The sequence below is a fragment of the Papilio machaon genome, chromosome 26, assembly GCF_912999745.1.
Source record: "Papilio machaon chromosome 26, ilPapMach1.1, whole genome shotgun sequence".
In the NCBI taxonomy this organism is placed as follows: Eukaryota; Metazoa; Arthropoda; class Insecta; order Lepidoptera; family Papilionidae; genus Papilio; species Papilio machaon.
This window is the reverse complement of record NC_060011.1, coordinates 2,052,871-2,077,001: the sequence shown is the minus strand read 5'-3', so window position 1 is coordinate 2,077,001 and position 24,131 is coordinate 2,052,871. Positions and strand designations below refer to the sequence as shown.

At 31.9% G+C, this 24,131-nt stretch overlaps 1 protein-coding gene across 2 annotated transcripts; it reads left to right on the top strand.

Moving 5' to 3' along the window:
- Positions 1-104: 104 nt before the first annotated feature.
- Positions 105-21,352, top strand: LOC106718664 (transmembrane protein 68). 2 transcript variants are annotated; one of them, XM_045684536.1, is made up of 7 exons: positions 105-328; positions 16,711-16,849; positions 18,690-18,784; positions 18,937-19,101; positions 19,389-19,582; positions 20,219-20,422; positions 20,911-21,352. In XM_045684536.1, the coding sequence occupies exons 1-7, from the start codon at positions 271-273 to the stop codon at positions 21,106-21,108; spliced, it is 1,053 nt and encodes a 350-aa protein (XP_045540492.1). In that variant the 5' UTR covers positions 105-270; the 3' UTR covers positions 21,109-21,352. The 2 variants fall into 2 exon arrangements, with proteins under 2 accessions (XP_045540492.1, XP_045540491.1); XM_045684535.1 differs by lacking the exon at positions 105-328 and adding an exon at positions 9,696-9,984.
- The last annotated feature ends 2,779 nt before the right edge of the window (positions 21,353-24,131 follow it).

Sequence of the window (24,131 nt, the reverse complement as noted above, 5' to 3'; positions counted from 1 at the left end):
ATATCTATGCACTTTCCCAAATTTATGGTTTGCCAACTGTCAATGTCAGAACGTTGTTCTTCGATTCGATTTTCTCAACTAAATAATATTATTATTTTGTTAATTGCGAATATAATAATAAACTATTTCATAGTTTCTATCCATTATAAAATTCTGAATAAGTTTGTGTTATGGCTGACGCGTGACTTAACATTAAATGCAGTTAAAGAATATTATTAGCGAACCGGAACTTTTAATCTTTCAAACTTTACGATCAGCTGTTAAAGTAAAATGAGTTACCTTTCGTATTTCGTGGATAATTATACTGCGAGCCTGTATAACATTATAGGTAAGTATTAGATTATAAACACAAATAATCAATTTCACAGAAAAATCTCAAAAGTAACGTAGTATTTTTCTCAGTGATTAATTTCCGGTTTGCTTTGATAAAAGCAGGTCTTACCAAAATTAAACATAACTAACTTTATTGCATGATTTTTTAATGAATATTATATTATAATAAAGAAATTGTAAAACTATGTTATTGAAAAAAAAAACAGAAACTAATAGATTTAGATATATAATAGATTTTATCATATTATCACTTTACTTGAAGGTAATATGAATCATATAAATAATATCTACCATATTACCTTGAAACAATTAAGTTTTTATCATTATCAATCATGGAAAACTTGTTGCTTATAGATTTTTTTTTGCTACTGTAACTACTTCAATGAACCAAAGTCCATGGTACTAAGAATCTTGATAGTATGTTAACATAATTATACACTTTTTTTTTATATAAGAGAAGGGGGCAAACGAACAGCGGGAACACCAAGGTGTTCTTCGACGACACTTGTAATTTAAATTATGATCACATCAATGTTTATATTCCAACAAAAACATTGTTCCCAATTTTAAATCTTCATAGTTAAGTAATGTTGTCTTCTTCAGTTATTTGCTTCAGTCAAAACTTATACAAATGAATCTGCATAAGTGAGAGTCATTGTCTGGTCTTGACAGACAACCTCTATGAGCGAGAAGCTCATGTTACAGACCTCTATAAGTGAATAAATATTGCGGTTTCTTGGACTTTTGCTTGTTCAAATGAATACATTTACTTACTATTTAATAGCATGTTTAATACAAAATTGGGTTGCCTATTGGTTATTTAGTTGGTTTGAATATTTTTTTAAATAATTCAATTTTGTTATGTAAAAATCCTGACTGACTTTGTCCTCGACTATCAGTGTACCAAATTTATTTTAAATTGGTTTAGTAGTTTTGTAAAAGCGAGACAGACAAGTAGTTAGAAAGAGTTTCTTTCGTATTTACCTATATAATTGTAAGGGTGTATCTTTTTTTGTAACAGCGACGCGTTCTGATTTCACTCGTGTATAGGATAGGATACATATACCTAGTAGTTTTATCGTTTATCTGGAACTCGAATAATTCGGTTGTAAAGCCTCTGCTCTTTCAATTTCAACTTTAACTAATTTTTGATTATTAATAATGCATGCAAGGTAATTTAAATTCGAATCATTCAAAGAAAAAATATGATAATCTATATATATAAAAGAAAGTCGTGTTAGTTACGCTATTTATTTACCTGAAACTACGATTTAGCTGAAAATTGATGGGGAGGTAGCTTAGAACTAGGAGACGGACATAGGAACTTTTTTATCTTGTGTGCATTTTTTTAATTCCGCGCGGACGGAGTCGCGGGTAAAAGCTAGTTGGAATTAAACAAAGGATCTTGTATTGTTGATGGTTATATTGTATTGTATGTTGATTTATTGGAATTTATTTGGTGTCATATTATTTGCTTAATTTTCATATACATATAATTGAAAAGAACGCATTTTAAATAACACTGCCATATAATTACCATTTCATTGGCTTATTTTCGCCTGTATTTATTCCTCCGACTGTTTGGAATGGAAATATTCGAGAGTAGAGTTGCCAGGTCGCCAAACCTACTAGCCGGACAGACCAGCCAGTTTGGCCGGACATTTGGGTAGAAAGGTCGGACACTCTATATTATTTTTTCTCAGTATTAATAGGTACACTCTCGTTTGGGATATGTAAAAAGCCTAACAAAAGCCGGAAATCCGTTTATTTTGGCCGGACACGCAATCAAAAAGCCTACCTATGTCCGGCTTTATCCGGACGCCTGGCAACGCTATTCGAGAGTATGTTTGATCCATTGCGACTTCCCAATTATAAAGAATTAGATGTCATTCCATTAGTATTGTTCTCCGGTGTGTCGAGGTACAGAAAACTGGCTTGTTGTTTTGTTTACTTAATTAGTAGTTTATTTATAAAAGAAAAATATCATCGTTGTGGTGTACGCATACGTAACTACAATAACAATGTTGCCATACGTGTACAGTTCTGTACATCATTTTTAGCCGACTTCAAAAAGAAGGAGGTTATCAATTCGACTGTTTTTTTTTTTTTTTTTTTTATGTGTGTTACCGCGAAACTCGGCCCCTGGTGGTCCGATTTTGATAAAAATTATTTTAATCGAAAGGAAGTGCTTGCAGGTGGGTCCCATTTTTTTGTTTTTTTTTAAAATAACTAGAAGACTAGTAGATTTTGAATATAGCTTCAAAATTTGTTGCGGAAATTAGGGACATTTTTGCTTTCAGCGCTTACGTAGGCTAAACTATAGGACCTACATAAAAATGATGTATGGCGAATTGTAGCTCTTTAAATGTGCTAAATAAAAGTCCGCGATAGCATATATCTATCTTTTATAGTTTTCTCACAATAACCATTTTTTTTCTTTAGAAACATTAATTAAATTCATGCCCTATTTCCGACGCTATTATTCAAGTTCAGTATTAACCCTTATGTAAATAAATATGTTCATTATCAAGAGAATTAAATGTAGATTATATTTGCAATTGAAACTATATCATTCTGTCTAATAGTTTAGGAGATATCGTAAGAATAAAATTACGCGGAAACGAAAAATGCTACATCGCGTTACAATGAATAGCACAAATTTGCTTTCTGGGCTTACGTAGGTCAAACTATATGACCTACATTAAAATGATGTATCGAGTAATTATAGATCCTTAAATTTGCTAAATAAAAGTCTCAGGTGGCATATATCTATCATCTATGGATGTCTCACAAAAACCATGTTATTATGAACAAACTTCGATTAAATTGCTCACGAAAAACAGCGTCGTAAGCTTACGGCGCTATTATATTATATTCGATATGAATCCTTATCCAAATAAATATGTTTGATGGCTAGAGTATTAAATGCAGATTACATTAGCCTTTAAACTATGTAATTCTGATGAATAGTTTGGAAGATATTAAATTATTAAAAACTACGCGCATTCGAAAAATGCTACTGCGGCGCGCGGCTGGACAAAATTAAAGGCACGCTACGATGTATTAGTTCGTTAATTTTCAATTTGTATACCGATTTTGATAATTATTTCATTGTTTAAAGGATAAGTGGTTATCTGGTGTATTCTAAATTAGTTTTTGAATTGAAGTACACACATATTAAATAGGAAAGTCCTTTTCTTTATTTGTCTTATTTATGTCCTTATACGTATTAAGGAAATTTGTAATTAAACTTCAAATTCACTAAAAATTGAGAAATAAAACAAACATTTTAAGAAAAAAAAATAGCCGACTTCAAAACAAAAAAAACTATCTCAAACAAAATGCGCTCAAAGTAACTTAAAAAAAAACAATTTCAAACAAAATGCACTCAAAAGTAACGTAAAAAAACAATTTCAAACAAAATTCACTCAAAAGTAACATAAAAAAACAATTTAAAACAAAATGCATTCAAAAGTACCATAAAAAACAATCTCAAACAAAATACACTAAAAAGAAACAAAATAATGTCATGAAAACTTCTTTCTTTCTTTCTTCTCTCTTTCAAAAACCCTCTAAACTCTAAAGAAAGTTCTCTTCTTTCTTGTAACATGTCTATATTGTATAATTATTGTTATTTTGGAGTCGGTTTCGGCCTAAGTAGGGACATAACGTAAGTATGTCTAATACATCTCAAATATAAAATGTCACCTATTTACTTCGGCCGACACCGACTGCGAAATAACAATAATTATACAATATAGACATGTTACAAGAAAGAAGAGAACTTTCTTTAGAGTTTAGAGGGTTTTTGAAAGAGAGAAGAAAGAAAGAAAGAAGTTTTCATGACATTATTTTGTTTCTTTTTAGTGTATTTTGTTTGAGATTGTTTTTTATGGTACTTTTGAATGCATTTTTAGCCGACTTCAAAAAGAAGGAGGTTATCAATTCGACTGTATTTTTTTTTTTTTTTTTTTTTTTATGTGTGTTACCGCGAAACTCCGCCCCTGGTGGTCCGATTTTGATGAAAAATATTTTAATCGAAAGGAAGTGCTTGCAGGTGGGTCCCATTTTTTTGTTTTTTTTTTAAAATAACTAGAAGACTAGTAGATTTTGAATATAGCTTCAAAATTTGTTGCGAACATTAGGGACATTTTTGCTTTCAGCGCTTACGTAGGCTAAACTATAGGACCTACATAAAAATGATGTATGGCGAATTGAAGCTCTTTAAATGTGCTAAATAAAAGTCCGCGATAGCATATATCTATCTTTTATAGTTTTCTCACAATAACCATTTTTATCTTCAGAAACATCAATTAAATTCATGCCCTATTTCCGACGCTATTATTCGAGTTCAGTATTAACCCTTATGTAAATAAACATGTTCATTATCAAGAGAATTTAATGTAGATTATATTTGCAATTGAAACTATATCATTCTGTCTAATAGTTTAGGAGATATCGTAAGAATAAAATTACGCGGAAACGAAAAATGCTACACGAAAAGCACAATTTTGCTTTCTGGGCTTACGTAGGTCAAACTATATGACTTACATAAAAATGATGTATGGAGTAATTATACATCCTTAAATTTGCTAAATAAACGTCTTCGGTGGCATATATCTATCATCTATGGATGTCTCACAAAAACCATGTTATTGTGAACAAACTTCGATTAAAATGCACAAGAAAAACAGCGTCGTAAGCTTACGGCGCTATTATATTATATTCGATATGAATCCTTATCCAAATAAATATGTTTGATGGCTAGAGTATTAAATGCAGATTACGTTAGCCTTTAAACTATGTAATTCTGATCAATAGTTTGGGAGATATTAAATAATTAAAAACTACGCGCATTCGAAAAATGCTAGTGCGGCGCGCGGCTGGACAAAATTAAAGGCAGGCTACGATGTATTAGTTCGGTAATTTTCAATTTGTATACCGATTTTGATAATTATTTCATTGTTTAAAGGATAAGTGGTTATCTGCTGCATTCTAAATTAGTTTTTGAATTGAAGTACACACATATCAAATAGGAAAGTCCTTTTCTTTATTTGTCTTATTTATGTCTTTATATGTATTAAGGAAATTTGTAATTGAACTTCAAATTCACTAAAAATTGTGAAATAAAACAAAAATTTTAAGAAAAAAAAATAGCCGACTTCAAAAAAAAACAATCGCAAACAAAATGCACTCAAAAGTTACCTAAAAAAACCAATTTCAAACAAAATGCACTCAAAAGTAACCTAAAAAAACCAATTTCAAACAAAATGCACTCAAAAGTAACATAAAAAAAAATTCAAACAAAATGCACTAAAAAGAAACAAAATAATGTCATGAAAACTCTCTAAACTCTAGTAGTTAGTAGTAGGGGCTCAGTTTTCCGCAACTCCACGACAAGCGCGTATTTTGGGTGTCTCTAAACTCTAAAGAAAGTTCTCTTCTTTCTTGTAACATGCCTATATTGTATAATTATTGTTATTTTGGAGTCGGTTTCGGCCTAAGTAGGGACATAAACGTAAGTATGTCTAATACATCTCAAATATAAAATTTCATATATTTACTTCGGCCGACACCGACTGCGAAATAACAATAATTATACAATATAGACATGTTACAAGAAAGAAGAGAACTTTCTTTAGAGTTTAGAGACACCCAAAATACGCGCTTGTCGTGGAGTTGCGGAAAACTGAGCCCCTACTACTAACTACTAGAGTTTAGAGAGTTTTCATGACATTATTTTGTTTCTTTTTAGTGCATTTTGTTTGAATTTTTTTTTATGTTACTTTTGAGTGCATTTTGTTTGAAATTGGTTTTTTTAGGTTACTTTTGAGTGCATTTTGTTTGAAATTGGTTTTTGTTTGAAATTGTTTTTTTATGTTACTTTTGAGTGAATTTTTATTTTACAATTTTCCAATTAGGTACATACAAAAAAAAACACCGTGGGTATAAACAAAAGCAAAAAGGTTGAAGTTTTAAGTTAACGATGGGAACGACAAGACATTTACAATGTTCTCGTACATTAAGTCCTAGTATATTTTTTTTTTATAAAAATATTGAATTCATATGAAGGTTTGCGTACCAAGGTAATTATTTAATTAGAGTTAGCTCGTAAGTTTATGAAATATGAAAAAAACATATTCATTTACTAAGGGCAATCTACACTAAGGGACGCTTAAGTGAGCATCAAACGTCTCTTAGTTAAGTGTAGTTTCCACTGAATAATTAATCTATAATTTAATATCAGTACCGTTACTCTTGTTTCAAAAATAGACTTGTCAATAGTGAAAATAATTATCGCCACAGACTTTGCACCTCCTGTCGGGACATACAAAGATATGCACAGACTAAAAAAAATATTAATTTTATCTTTTTTTTTCTTTCTTTCCGGTGAAATTATTTATCATTTTAAAAGATAAAGTTATATCATGTAAGCAAAGTTCAGTATTCAATTGTATATAGCCGTTTGCATAATGCTTCTATACGGTGAAGTTCGGAATTGTAAACTCACAAAATCTCTCAACATTTCTCGGTTTTTATCACAACCAAATGTCACTCGATATAAAGATAATAAAAATAATAGATTGAATTTGGATGTCTATAAAGATAGAGGAAGACCAAAGAAAGTATGGATGGATTGTGTGAAAGAGGATATGCGTAAGAGGGTAATTTCAGATATGACGGCTGATAGAGATGTATGGAGGAGTAGTACATACTGTGACGACCCTCCATAGGGATAAGGGCAGGTTGATGATGAAAAATAGAATATCTATTTGCAATAGTAAGAAATAAAAATAACAATTTCTATACTTATTTTATGTTAGTAGACAATCCAGCGAGTATAAATTTAAATTGCATCTTAAATTACCTCGTCTTTAAAAAAAAAATACCTTTCGACGTACATTCATCAATTATAATGATAAGTTGGTAAACCTAATATTATTTTAAGGATAGGTTCGATAAATAAAGGGCTCCTACGTATATCGCTATAACTAGTTTTTTGTGCAAAATTAAATTTCGTAGTTATCGAACTCCGCTTACCTAACAAGATCATTATATTCCTGGCTCCTCCTCCAGACTTTGAATACAATTTAGTCTTAATAGAAACCCATCCATGTCGTTAATGTAAAATAATTGTCACTTTTGAAAAATAGCAGTTTTTGGGTTACGTCTATTTGCGTAGGAGCTTTTAATGCAATAAGACCGGATCGTGGACCGTCTTCGCACAGGTGTCTAGATCTTTTTTGTTACCAACAGGTTCCAAAGGACGGGTCAATGGAATTCTGAACTTGCCCAGGTGATTCTCTTACACCTGCTTCGTAAAACCGAGTTCATAGTAACTTTATATTAACGCTTTGACTGTGAAAATGTACCAGAATTGAAGAACATAGCTTTACAGTAGAAGTCCACTGCATACTTTTGTTTTAATACATATTGTAGGCTTCGTTTTGTAAAAAAAAATGAAAAGGATGCCAGTATCTATCTAGAGTTAATTAAACAGAAGTGTCCGTATATGATATCCAAAAAATATATCATACTAGCTTTTACCCGCGACTCCGTCCGCGCGGAATCAGAAATAAAAAACGGGGTAAAAATTATCCTATGTCCGTTTCCTGGTTCTAAGCTACCTGTCCACCAATTTTCAGTCAAATCGATTCAGCCGTTCTTGAGTTATAAATAGTGTAACTAACACGACTTTCTTTTATATATATATATAGATTTCTTGTACGTGATGTATTAACTTAAGTTATAACGAAACCATTGTTTTATTTTTCTCCGTCATTTGTTCGGGGTAATCTCCGAAACGGCTGGTCCTATTTTGACGGAAATTTCACTGGAAAGTAGCTGATGTGTGCGGCCATACTATAGCCTACTTTTTTATTCCGCGCAGACGAAGTTGCGAGCGATCGCTAGTATATTAACAAATCTTGTACGTGAAATGCAGTGACCAACTATAAGTATCTAGTTACACACACAGTTTCTGATATTTGTTGATTTATATGTTGATTTATATTTTTATTATATGATATAACTAGTACTTCTATTTCGTTGTCGACATTTTTACTTATCATTGTTAAAGAAAAACATTTTGACAATTGTTTACTTTTAAATTTGATTAGGGCACGGGACGATTTATCAATTCAGTCATCGTAATACTGTGTTCATACCGAATTTATTTATGTTGAAGTATTCAATTAGTTTATATATCAAGCCTTTTCAGTGGATACATTTTATCTTTGGATTTATTAATTAAAAAATAAGCTACGATTAGTTTCGTAATTAAATATAAAAATGATAAAATTGGATTGTCTGTATGTAATATCGAAAAAAAAACACATTTCGCATACATGAAAAATTCACAATGATGACGTTATAATAACGAAAAATAACTAAAAAAAAATTCTGTCTGTTTGTCCACAAGTCTGCGTTTGTTCCGGGTAATCTCCGTAACGGTTTACCGGATTTTATCGGAACTTTGACGAAAAAGTCGCTGTATAAGCGGGAATGTAATAGGCTACTTTTATTCCGAGCAGACAAAGTCGCAGGCGACCGCCAGATATATATCTTACAGGGTATTTTCAAAACGGCTCAATGAATCTAGATTAAATTTAGCATAGATGTAGAACATAATCTGGAAAAACGCATAGCATAAGTTTTTTTTAATTATTTTCGCGCGGACGGAGTCGCTGGCCGCTATTATTTAAATAAATTCTATTACTGTTATATTAATACATATAAATAAAAAAATGTACTAATCTTTTTTTTAATCTTTCATTTCATAAAAACTTTTATTAAAATAGTGTCATTTGCGTATTTTCAAAGAGAGTAAAAAGGATGAATACTGTCGAACTGTGGAAGCGTCCTAAGTCTTGTTATTTCTTTGTCAAGGTCGGACGTTCTGACAGAATTCGTTGAAAGTCAATGACCTTATATGCGAAATAATAGAGAAGAACATCAGATTGATAAAATGACAGATGTTATAATGAGATTCCACTGCCGAAACCTTTGTATAAAAACATATTTGGATCGCTCCCATTCTCTCTCTCTGATAATACGGTGATAATAACTTTTAATACGTATATAACGCAGACCATATTTTATCGAAAGAAAGAGTTGAAAAATGTCCGATTCCCGAAGTCACTGGCTAAAGTTAATTCAGCCAGTAATTTTGTCAAAAATTTATGAAACTTATTTTTTTTTTTTTTTCATATCGTTTATCAATAAAACTAAACAAAAAAAAACATCGTCAACACAGATAGATCGAGTGAAATTGAGATAGATTAGTTACTACGTTATAATTTATTTAAATGGCAAAGATAAAACTTGTAGGGTCAGCAAGCTACCATTTGACATGACAAATCATTCTGATGTCAGACGTTGGTTGCTGCATACGTTTTGTTACGTGAAAATTGTCGCATGCGGTTTGCGAGTGCATTTTCTATCTATCGGTCGTCAGGTTATCGTATAAATAAATTTTAAAATATTATAATAAAACGTTTTCGTGCACAATGGTGGACAATCAGTGTAACGCGGGACCTGTGAAAGCTTACATTATGAGTGATTTGCTCAAGAGATTCGATTTTGATACGACTAATGATGTTGTCAAATTGTCAATCGCTGTCATCGGATTTTATATAGGGATGTTTTACTGTAAGTTTTTTTTTTTCTATAGTAAGTAAATTGTGTTTTTTTTTTACTTTGTAAAAGTACGATGGTTTGATGATTAAGTAAAAAAAATCAGATTTTTTTAAAACTTGAATTAATATTTTATACCAAAATAATTTGTAAATTTTAATACTTGTTTAAATAAGTTTTAATACCATTAACAGTCTTTTACTTACATTAATCGAAACTGTTTTTTTTTTGCGTTTTGAAAAAACATTCATTAACTAAACGAATAACCGGGGTATATAAAGTGGTGGTTAAATTACTCTTATTATTTGGTCTCTTTGGGAATTTACTGTAATTGTAATCATTTTTTTTATTTCATAAGCAATTTTTTTACGTAATTAAGCAAAATTTAAACAGCTAGTTAAATTATTATATCAGCAAAACTGAAACATATGAATATTTCTTTGAATTATAACATTTCAATTTATCTATTTTACTTTCTTAATAATATTATAAATGCGAATGTTTAGATGGATGGATGGATTTTGACAGAGTTGTAGAACATAGTTTGGAAGAACACATATATGCTAATTATACATTTTTTAATCCACGCGAACGGAGTCGCGGGGAATAGCTGTTATAAATAGGAAAGATTTGATTGCTCGTTTGTATTGTATATGCTTCGAAACTACTAAGCCGAGTTGAAATATTCTTTTACTGTTGGAAACCTACACTTTTCTCGAGTGACATAGACTATATTTATTACTAGATTTTATTAATAACTGCCAGTATCTGATATAATTGTTAATCTGGTAAGGTGATGCAAAGCTACATTTATCTCTGACTACCTCATTATGATTCGTCGTGAAAGTTTAAATTTTTCTTTTGTATACTATACATTGTTCTTTGTCACGTTACTTTGTGGAATAATTTTGAACTTACGTGACATTAATTATAATAAAATAAATTAACAAGGAAGATATTTTTACGCACGACTTCATTCGTTGCCAAATATTTGGTTTACTTTATTTCGGTAAAAGTGTTACGAACAAGGACAATAACCTTCCAGATTGAACAAAGGTATTTTAAAGGAAATATGAAAGGTGGAAGATCGTGTCCGTAAACACGTACGCACCGTATACAAAGAAAATAGTTCTAATAAAATATCTATCTATCTTATATATATAAAAGAAAGTCGTTTTAGTTACACTATTGAACGGCTGAATTGATTTGACTGAAAATTGGTGGGCAGGTAGCTTAGAACCAGGAAACGGCCATAGGATAATTTTTACCCCGTTTTCTATTTTTTATTCCGCGCGGACGGAGTCGCGGGTAAAAGCTAGTCTCTTATAAAATCTACCAAAAGATGTGACTCCGTTGAATGAGTTTGACAGATTCGCTCCGTTTCGGTATTATTTTGAGTAAATTATGTACATTATTGAATAATCATGGTATTTTTACAAAGGATTTCTAAAAATAGAATTAAGAATTCATACATAAGTCTTGAAGATTAATAAAAAATTATAAAAAATTCCGTCAAAAGTCAACGGACGTCGTCCAAAGACAGCTCATGAATCTCTATAAAATTTCTATCATACTCAGAGACGTCTAATATTCACTAAGTAAGACCTTAAGTGTATTTAACAAGACTGCGCGGCAGTATTTATTTACAATCATTAAAAAAATAATATTTTAATTAATTTAAAATATAGAACAATAAATTGTTTACGTCAATATTTAAAATTACGAATCATTCTTGTAACTGACTGTTAAGTGTGTCAGTGGATTAACAAAACTGGAGTCAGCATAAATTGGCGGGAAACATGTCGAGCGGCCATCTTTAACGTGGTTTTACATTGTCGAAAAACCCTTACATATGTACGTAAATATGTTGTTATCTCAGTTGTTATCGGAAATAATGAAAGGGACAGTAGTATGTTTTTTGTATGAGCGTTTCGGCAGTGTAAAAGTATTGTAAAATTTGTAAATTTTGATTACAAAAAATTTTACATTTTGTACCTTCAAGCACTGATTATGCACTAATATTTTGTATAATTACTAAGTCTAATAAACGCTCTCTGATATTATATAATTTAAAATATCATGAGCTGTCATAAAAACTTTTTGTTATTCCAAGATGTTTTTCTTTTTAATAGTAATTCTAAGTTTGTAAAAAATCGGTGATGTTAATTGAATTGGTACCGAGTATAGTTCGAATGATCAAAAGTGCGTTATCATTGGAAACATACCCTTGAACCCGCGCTAAGAAAACATTCTGATCGTTTTCAATGTCACCCGAGCTCTCATAATTATCGCTGTATACCGGTTCAATCTATGTACAATCACGTTAATTGGCGGTATTGCATCTAGAAAAAAAACGTTTGAAAGAAAGAAAGAAAGAAAAAAGAAAAAGTATTTATTGCCACACACAAAAAAAAATATATATAAAATCAAAAAAAGAAAAAAAAACACACACATACAAGGCACAAAGTGTGGCAAAAGGGAGCCAGCTCAGCGAAGCAGGGACAGACTAAACTGCCCCTGCCCTGGTTTTCAGCTGGCACCTTTATAAAAAATAATAGTTTGAATTATTTGTATGTCTTGAAATGTTAAATACAATACAAATACAACAGAAATTAGTCAGGGATACAATTGATATTTATTATTTACTTGATCAAAACATCAACAATACACTTATTGGTTATTTGTAAGAAGTTAGACGCAATGCAATTCCGTAACGTGAATACGAGAGCGAATGCGCGTGTACATTTTGGTTTTTCGGAAATCAGATGTACCTACAGATTTGCGCTGTGGTACTATCCTCAATTCCAAAGTAGTATTACTTAAGTTTCATCAAGAAGACAACGTACCCCTTTCAAAAAAACTGGCAATGCATCTGCAATTCCTCTGGTGTTGTCGATGGCCATGGACTTCAATGATCATCACCTCGCTGTTACCGTCGTTTGTTTGTTTTTTTTAAAGAGGTGTTTTTCCTTTTTTTACGTTTGTCTATTACTCACGGATATTTATATTATGTCCGTGTTTGTGTAATCAGTGAACGTTGAATTTTCCTCGAGGTATTAGATAACCTTTACCTCGGAAACGATCACTCTCAAGATATAACGACACTCTCATAGTTGCATTATACATAAATAATATATCCTAATAGTCAAGGGTACGGACTACCGATCTAGCGGTGCACACTGGGCAATAATTTCGGCTTTCATAGACATTTTCGTCTGTTATTTTTGAGTATATTTCTTTTTGCTTGAATGTGCTTTGTGTGACTCAATACACATCTTATAACGTAAAAATGAATATTAATGCGTTATTAGAATCATTCCCCTGAAAATTTGTATACACAGCTATCAAACTGTTGCCCTTTATTACCTCACTAGCTGTCGCAAGCGACTCCGTCCGCGCGGAATTAAAGACAAACGTAATAAGCCTATGTATTCTTCCAGACTATGTTCTACATCTGTGCCAAATTTCATCAAGACCCGTTGACCCGTTTCGGAGATACCTTCAAACTAACATCCATCCATCTAAACATTCGCATTTATAATATTAGTAAGAAAGACGATGTTTCTAAGTTGTATTTGGATATTTTTGGCACATTAAGACAAAAAAAAACTAAAATATCAGACGAAAATGTCTATGAAAGTCGAACTATTGTCCCAGTGTGCGGTGGTAGGTCCGAATCCTTCGTCATTTCACAATTGTTTTGAACCATATCATACAAGTAACAAAAACAAAGGCTGACGGTGATATACTAATACAAATTTTTATCCGTCATCAGCTCACTATACGTCCCCATCGAGGGGCTCGAAGCATACCCAAATTAGGGGTAACTAGGTCATAGTCAACCACAGCCCAGTGCAGGTTGACTTCACACATATCATTGAATTTCTTCTCAGATATGTGCAGCATCACGATGTTTTTCTTCACCCTAAGAACGTCGGATAAATGTACATATGTAAATCGAAAAACACATTGGTACATGGCTGGATTCGAACCCAGGACCTGCAGATTGCAAGTCAAGTGCTTAACCTCTGAACCACCGAAGTTTTTAGTAGCTTGCCTGAAATGGTTAAAAGAAATGTAAGTAAAATTAACAAAAAATGTACTTATATTTATATTATTCTGAATTTAGTAGTAGTTAAACAAATTGCTATTCTATCGTGTAAAAATTTCTTTTTTGATATAACTAAAAGACGATAACCATAATAATTGATGTTTTCAAATATAAATGTTAAAATGTAATAAAAATATAAGATAAAGTGTTGTTTATTTGGTAAATTTTACTAATATTATAAATGCGAATGTTTGGATGTATGTATGTATGGATTGATGGATGTTTGTTAGAAATTATCTGCAGAATGGCTCAATGGATCTTCACGAAATTTGGCACAGATGTAGAACATAGTCTAGAAGAACACATAGGCAATTAAGTTTTTTTTTCAAATCCGCGCACAGAGTCGCGTGCGAAAGCTAGTATTAGAATAAATTAAAGATGAAATTATCTTTCGTCATTATTAATGTATCTATTTTATAAATATGCTGTAAACGTTGATCGCGACTTCGTCAGTTGGCCTAAAGTTGTTCATATTCTCCTACTAGTAAAAAGGCTCGAATTGGTTGAGCAGTTTCGGAGATAACCCGACACAAACGTGGTCTTGCGAACAGACTGGTTTTTCGTTATAAATCACGAAATGCGAATATTTTGTTTGGATACTAACTGTCGCCCGCGACTCCGTCTGTGCGGAATTATAAAAATAATAATTGTTAATCTATGTTTGCTTCTAGATTATGTTCTAAATCTGTGCTAAATATCAGCGAGATTCGTGCAGCCGTTCTGGAGATACCCCCTTACAAACATATGCATTTATATTATTAGTATTACAGATACTGCAATTTTTTTATATCTATTAAAGAAGTCTAATAACATTGATAATCAAGTAAGAAAGTTATCCATTTGATTTGTGATCAAAGAAAATAAAATCAAATGGATAACTTCACTTGGCAACATCAGTGGAGGACTAAAACATTTATTCAGATTTTGCCGCCCCTTTTGACCTCTGAATTTCGATACAACAACCCTATACGGCAAAACAGATGATACAAAAAAATTAGAATAAAAACACTAAAAAATGTTTTTTTGTTATTAATATAATCTACATCTTATGAAAAATTAAAAACTTCATTCATTCTAAACCTGTTCAGTGAATTTTCTTCATGGAACATTCGATGTCCTGAGCACAAAAGTGAGGCGTGTTAGAAGGGTTACGGAGGCCTTTTTTATTTTTAAATCTGTAAAACAAAAAAAAAATGGGTAAAATTAGCCGCCCCCTAAATTGCCGCCCTAGACTCCAGCCTATTGAGCCTGCTAATAAATCCGCCATTGGGTACCATATGGTACTTGTGCTTCGCCAATTAATCGAACATTCACACAACCAACTTACATATATCATAGTTTCTATCAAATACAATGAAAGAGATAACATTATGTTATTGTATATGTTTCTGCAGTGAAAACGCAATTATATAAGTCACATGTTGTGGAGACATGTGCATTGATCATGTATCATTGGTCAAGAGGCTATCCAATATTATGAAACTGCAATCTAAATTACATTTATATTATCGTTGTAGAGCCATTAAAAGATATTTATTGCTCACCTAAACTTGCAGACCTGTCTGCTTTTAGTCTTATTGATTGTTGTTTTTCGTTTGTATGTGTGGATGTATGTTTCAAATTAAAATTGTCGACCTTGATCTGTTAAAAGTCGTTATTTTTTTTTTGGTTTTAATTTAAAAAAATAAGTGTTTGAACTCGAAATATTTTGGAAATTGACGAGTAGTACAAGAAATATGCATTTTATCTGAAATAATTATGGTATGAATTGAAATATTAAAAATGTGTCTATGAAATTGGAATATAGATTCTAAACGGTTTATTTAATATTACCATATTGGTTGACGTGTTGTTAATTTTGTCGTGTTTTTGTATAAGATCAAAGTTACATTATCTGGGAGCCATGGTAGCCGCGTGACGGTGTAATTGAGGTCTCCGTGGCAGCGGCAGACGACGGTCAGACGACACTGATAACGTCCCAGATGCCGGACAGTGCCAAAGTAGATTTGAATAGATGTTACTAAGGGCAATATTATAGATTTATTGTGTAAATAAAAAGTTACAACTATTAAATTTGCAACAAATTGGTGTACTATATTTGATGTGTATTAAAAACTTATTAGTCTTACTCCTTACTAATATTATAAACTAGCTTTTACCCGCGACTCGGTCCGCGCGGAATAAAAAATAAAAAAACGGGGTAAAAATTATCCTATGTCCGTTTCCTGGTTCTAAGCTACCTGCCCACCAATTTTCAGTCAAATCGATTCAGCCGTTCTTGAGTTATAAATAGTGTAACTAACACGACTTTCTTTTATATATTTAGATAGATGGATGGATGGATGTTTGTTAGAAGGTATCTCCAGAACGGTTCAACGAATCTTGATGGAATTTGGCATGGATGAACAACACATAGGTTACTAATTAAGTTCTTTTTTTTAGTTTCACGCGGACGAGCGAATTTATTAAGTAATAAATTCGGTCAAGAACATTTCTTTAAGAATTAATCTATATAGTTAGATATATGATTAATTTGATCAAAATAAACAGAGCTAAAAATGACAATATGTTGTTATACAAGTATATTAATAGTGGAAATTCTTGTATTAACAAAATACGTTTGTTGACAGTGGAGTACGTGGATACGGAGTACAGTCTATGGCTGACATGGTTCCTGATGCCCGTCATCGTCACCTTCCTGCTGCCCGCAGTCATCATCGTGCTCATTTATATCAGCAGCATCATCTTCCATTTGTACAGGCTCTACAGGTACGTTGTACTAATTGTACAGGTTGTACACGCTCTACAAGTGAATGTCTTAAAGGTTTTACAAATTATAAAGGTGTGTATCTATTGTATAGGCATCGGTGGCTCAGAGGTTAAGCACTTGCCTTATGACTTGACACAATCTGCAGGTCATGGGTTCGAATCCCGCCATGTATCAATGTGTTTTTCGAGTTTCGATTTATATATGTACATTTATCCGACGTTCTTACGGTTAAGGAAAACATCGTGATGCTGCACATATCTGAGAAGAAATTCAAAGATATGTGTGAAGTCACCCCTAAGTTAGGGTAGGCTCCGAGCCCCTCGGTGGGGACGTATAGTGAGCTGATGATGATGATGATGATTGTATAGGCATTGTGCAATGTATGCAGTGGAACCTAGATAACAAAGAAACTTCTATAAGCGAGAGTCACTGTCCGGTCCCGACTCTAACTCAAGTTAGAGAACAACCTCTATATTGCCGTTCCTTGGATTCTTATCCAGGTTCATCTGTATATGAACTATAAACATCCTGTATGTCATTTTACTCCAATGCTCAATTGGTAAACAGAGGTATATTAAATTTCGTACACGTCGACCATTATGCTATTTGACATTTTTTTTGATGTGAAACATCTATAGGATCACTTGTAAACCGAATTGTTGGCGTGGCGACGCTTGCCGTGGCGACGGGTCACCACGCTATACTGAGGTATACATATATATATATGTATATACATATATTATTATTTATTTATTTAATTATAATATTTAATATTTTATGCATATTAGTTGTACACACATGATGTTTCACATCTGTCAGGCGTCCCATGACGGCTCACATTTTTTTTTCAGTTAGGTTGTGAAAATTGTTATATATCGTATGATATGAATAATGTTTGGTAATGTGTGATGTTAAATGAGTGAATTTAAGAGTTATGGAGAGTGTGGTTACTTACATTTGCTTGGAACAAGATAAGTTTGCCTGCGGAATCAATTTAAATTTATATATAGAACCAGACAAGTGAAATAGGAATATCTGGTATATTGTTATGTCTACGTCTTATCAAATGTGTCCTCGAGTTGATGGTCCGAAGGTAGCGAACACACTGCGTGATCCACTATTATTATCAATAATACCTTATTAAAAATGAAAGTTTTAAATGAGATTGAAGTTCAACCGGTAAGAGTAAGTGAAATATATATTGTCCTTACATCATCTTGTAATCAAATTAATAAGGCACTTTATAATTAATTATGTATGATTTCGTTCGATGTGCAATTTGCCCATTTAACGATTTACCTGGACAATTTACAAACTGACTTCGTACACGATTTGCTGTTGATATGTGTAACTTAAAAAATCAGACGAAGAAACTCGAAGGGGCTTAACTGTTGAAGGTCTTGTAAAAATGAGAAACACTACATCCGTCGCCACAGTCCAAAATTAAAAAAAAAAAAACAAGTTATAGTATAAGTAATTTAGTTAGTAAGTTTAGTAGATAGTAAATGATTAAAAAAAAATAAAAAAAATTATAATTAAGTTAAATTATATGTATTTATAAGTAGCAATGTATTAAGCAGGAACAAACAATGTAGTGCAGGGATAATATTAATAAACAAAAAAAAAAAAGATAACTATAACCTGTGCAGAAAAGAGTACGGACCAAGCGTCTGTAGATGTGATTTTATAAAATAATTAAAAAAAAACTTGCACTATAAATAGATGACATTTTCTGTGTGTGTCTTTTTTTAATAATTTTCTGTAATTATCATGGTAATCTACACTTTAATATGTATATTTGTAATTGTCGTTTATTACAAATAATAATGTCTTTTTCAGATTGCGAGTTATAGACGGCGTGGAGAGCGACTGGAGACAGGCGGCGCGGCTCGCGGTCTGCGCACTTTGGGATGCGCACGGCTGGCTGTGGCATGGTAACACTCCAAACGACGAAAAAAGTTACATGTCTTCAAGTTATTATAAGAGATGTAACTCTATTCGTCAGATGTAGCTACTGGAACTATATGTCAGAGTCCAATGGCTTAGGGTTGCTATTTTAAAACTGTTTTTTTTCTACTGTTTCTAGGCTACGAGATCCGTGGACTGGAGAATATTCCAGAAGGTCCGTTCCTCCTCATCTACTACCACGGCGCGCTGCCCATTGACATGTACTACTTCACCGCAAGACTGCTGCTCTTCAAGAGACGGCACATGCACACAGTAGCTGATAGATTCATGTTTAAGATACCAGGTAAGTTGATCGGAGAATAGACGTCAAGATTACAAACTGAAGACTAGCTAACATATACGCCTTGGGCGAGATTTTTGCGTCGCTTCCTTTTTTCCTTCTGGTGTCAGGGAAAATCTTCCAAAAATAGCTCATCTTAGGAGTCCCTTTATGTCCGACTCTGACGCCTGTTAAGTTCCGTTATTCTTCGTCTCTACCTTAAATCCGCTACTGTCCATATTTTTGGTTAAGCTTAGTATCAACTTAGGGGGTTTTAAACCCCCTTATAAACTGACTGCTTCTTGTGTCAGGCTGGAAGACTCTACTGGAAGGTCTATGTGTGATCCCCGGCACGGTGCAGACTTGTACCAGCGTGCTGAGAGCTGGCAACTCGCTGGCCATCTCCCCGGGCGGAGTGTACGAGGCTCAGTTCGGAGACCACTATTATAGACTCAATTGGAAGTCTAGGATAGGATTCGCTAAAGTCGCCCTAGAAGCTAAAGTTGTAAGTAGTTTTACCCGACTGATAAAGAGGGTAATTTATTTTGTCAGTTTGTTTTTATGTATGTGAGTTTGTATGTATGAAAATTCTATGTGATGACCTAAAGTCGTAACAACTGAACTGATGTTGTTATGTCCTTCGAGTCGCCTTCTTTCCCTGAGTTTTTTTTTAATTTTTTAGATTTTGATATTACATCGGTATAAAACATATAAAGTGGACGTGAGATATGAAATTCTAAAAAAAAAATTGTGAACAGAACGAGTTCAAATCTCACTCGCCAAAATTTTTTTTTTCATTAATAATTTCTCTTTTCGATGTTTTCGAGTATATTCAAAAATAATAAATTGTGACACATTAAAATTTATTTAGTTATACTATTTTTTTAAATCTTTGTTTTAAAAAGTAGACAATAGATGGCGCTATTTCATCTATTAAAGTTTTCTTTATTAATTAGGTTATTTTCTAGGACGAAAGACTAATTAAGGAAAAAAATGCCTTTGGGGCACTATCAAAAATGGGAGCTAAATATCCTATGGCTTATTGGTCTCGAGTCTCATACCGACTAAAGCAACTCCCTATATTTTTTTTATTCCTATATGTGATTTGTAATCATCTATATGTATGTATGTATGTATGTAGCCAATAGTGCCGATGTTCACACGCAACGTGCGCGAGGCATTCCGCACAGTGGGGTGGCTGCGCGGTCTGTGTCTACGTATCTACGCCAAGACGAGAATTCCTCTCGCGCCAGTGTACGGCGGCTTCCCTGTCAAACTTGTCACACATCTTGGCACACCAATACCACACGATGACAACATCACACCTGAACAGCTCCAGAAGAAGGTAACAAAATATACTACGAAAGACCATAAGTCACCAGATTATAGTTCTTGAAACTTTACGAATAAATACTAATATATTAATAAATACTAGCTTTTACCCGCGATTCCGTCCGCGCGGAATAAAAAATAGAAAACGGGGTAAAAATGATCCTATGTCCGTTTCCTGGTTCTAAGCTACCTGCCCACCAATTTTCAGTCAAATCGATTCAGCCGTTCATGAGTTATAAATAGTGTAACTAACACGACTTTCTTTTATATATATAGATGAAGCAATATGCCTGTTAATAAACTTTAATATGTTTTCAAGGTCGCATCACTTTTATGCGCATTTCTGTTACATGAGGGAGACGGAACATAATATATATATCTCTGTATTTCTTTCTAATAATGTAATCTTACTAAATATATATCTCGAGGAAGAATAATGTATTAATCGTTCTAAATTTCAATTTAAAAAAACATTTAGTTTAAATTTTATCCATTCTCAAGGTTGCAAGTGCCATAGAAAAATTAGTTGAGGAACACCAGAGAGTTCCCGGGAACATCTTCTTCGCTTTAGCCGAGAGGATTTATGAAATGCCAAAGAAGAAAGACAAAACAAAAACCATAGTCAATGGAAAATGTCAGAAAGACACGTCAGATAGTGTGAGTGACAAGTGTGACAGTGACAAAAGTAAAACATCTTAATTTATGGATAATCTTTGTATTAATTTAGTGTTAAGTTATATATATATTTGTATGTACAATATTGTGGCATTTTATAAGCTTCTGAGAAGCTTGGATTTTTAGAAGTATGATAGAGATCGTAATACAGGATGTTCCAAAAACAAAAGACCATAAATTAGTTTAATAAATTCAACATGACCTATCTATAATTAGCAAAAATCTTTACTTTTATTCTTGGCCTAATTTGTATATCTTTGTCCAAATGCGTAACAACTATTAAAATGACAATGCGAACGTCAGAGTTTTTTTTTTTTTTTTATAAAATCACATCTACAGACGCTTGGTCCGTACTCTTTTCTGCACAGGTTTTAGTTATCTTTTTTTTTTATTAATATCCCTGTGCTACATTGTTTGTTCCTGCTTACTTATAAATACATATAATTTAACTTAATTATAATTTTTTTTTACCATTTACTATACTAAACTTACTGGCTAAATTACTTATACGAACGTCAGAGTTAAAAAAGTTGACATAAATGTACAGGCGTAAGGGATGAAACTCAAAAGCCAAAATGGCGGAGAAGTTTGCCCTTTTTTAAACTAGAAATGATAATACGAGCTTGGAATATAAAAATTGTATCATGATCTATTTTTTTCATTAGTATAAAATAGATTTTTTACGATAGGATAACATCTAGTCTAGAAATAACTTGAAATTACTGTGCCAAAGCCCAAATCTGAAAGAGCAACTGTTTGCTTAGTAAAGTGTTACATAAAGTACAAAATTATAAATGTTGGGGAGTGTAGGGCTCCCTTAGCTTTCTCTGATTACTTATTAGAGCGCTGGTAAAAAAGAGAAATACTACCACTCTTAGAGTCATTTACCCTACTTACGCAATCCTTTATTGTAGGTTTCCCATAAATCTACACTTAAGGTTACCCTTAGTGATCATAGGTTAGTTAATGTCAATTTAGTGAGAGTAACCAATAACCTTCATTGAGTGCGACAGGTATTTCTCTGTAATTTTAAAAATATCTTTTTATTTTGTTAAAAAATTCGAGAGACATAATAAAGTAATAATAAAATTCCTTTAGTATTTATGCGAAGTCCGGTATAATTACCAATTATTTTCAGACCTTCGATTGAGGTCCTTTTTCAGTAAGTGAAAAAAAAAATCACGACTTCACTGACTCTAGTAAAGTCGTTCTTTTTCAACCTAATTTGTGGTCCGTTGTTCAAAGAATATCTGAACATCCTGTATGTTAAATTAAGTTTATTTAATCTTGAGACCATTAATTCTTGTATACTTCTATAGTATGACTGATTATATACAAAAATATAGTGTTCTATATTATATGATTTTTTTTTAATTTAATTAGTTATTTATGATACACTACTTAATAATTAAAAAATAAATATAAAAAATTAACTCAAATATTTTTTAATATTGTGATAATTATGTGCTGAATAAAATTGTTTTTAGTTTTTTTAATATATACAAGTTATTGACGAAAACTTAATTAAATGGAATAGATACTTAAAAATAATATAATTTTATGAATTTTTGACGTTTTTTTTCCTCATAATGAATGTATTAAAAGAAAAACACTGTGTCATTGTGAAAAAGACATGCACAAAATACACGTGTAACAGAGATAGAACATTTCACTCGCGTCTTATATCAATTCACCCAATATGACATTACTTACTGTTGGTTTCTGAGACCAAAATCTTTGTATAAAACACTAGCTTTGACCCGCGACGCCGTCCGCGCGGAATAAAAAAAGAAAACGGGGTAAAAATTATCCTATGTCCGTTTCCTGGTTCTAAGCTACCTGCCCACCAAGATTCAGTCAAATCGATTCAGCCGTTCTTGAGTTATAAATAGTGTAACTAACACGACTTTCTTTGAAATATATAAGATATAGATATCCCTGTAGATATATAAGTTATAGATTACCTTTGAAAAAACAGAGATAACAATATGTTTTAAAAGGGGATTTTGGTCTCAGAAACAAACGTTAATAAAGGTATAATTTGACTATTTTATTTACGTAGGTACCTATAATAAGAAATTTTGAATAAAAACATTTGGAAATTTAAAAAAAATATATCAACCTCGAATCATTTAAACCTAAAATAAGTTGAATTCCAATTTTTTTTAAATAGTAAGTAATTTTTTAATTTAGTCATACTAATGTTTTTTTATGTAATTATTAACTAATTTTCATAAATAAATTTTAGTTACAAATTAAATTTAAGTAATCCAAAATTCAGATTTTATTCCACGTTTTAGTTTTAAGATATTAAACAGCTGTTTTCTTTTTTATTAACCCATACTATAGACGTTTAAGTCGAACTTTTGACAGCTCACCTAACGCTCTTATGTCAATGTCAAAAAGTGTCAAAACGTCGTTCTTTTATATAATTTTATATGCCTAAGTATTATTATATATTTTCTAACAAAACTGTGACAGCACCTTTTATCATTTAAAGGGCCTTGTCCTAAATATTTATTAATTGTAAAAGATTTATAAAAAAAGCATTTATTTATAAAAACTAAGTTTTTATAATGTTTTTTGATATTTTGTCACAAAATCAGTAGTGACTAGAAGTCTGTTACAACATTTCAATATTTTTGTAACATTCCTACTGTAGTAATATTTTTTATAACTATATAAAACTTAATACGACATCGGTAAAGTAAAATAAACCGTAGAACCATATTATTGAATGCCATATAACTGCCTAAAAAACTAAATGTAAAATAAATTTAATGATAGGGGATTGGTTCCTGACACATAGGTCTTTGCCCTAGTTCACGAACCAAGACTTTTTTTTAGTTTAAAAAAAAGTTAGTAGTTTAAAAAGTTAGTTAAAACTCCTACATAATTGTTGTGTATGAGTGTTACAATAAAGCAGTTATTATTTATTCAATAAATATTACGATTTTGGTTTAAATTGGCAATCTCTTTTCCTTAGTCAGTTTCGAAATCATTAGGTTTCTGTGGTATTGCGTCAGAGTGAGATAAGTATGTATTTC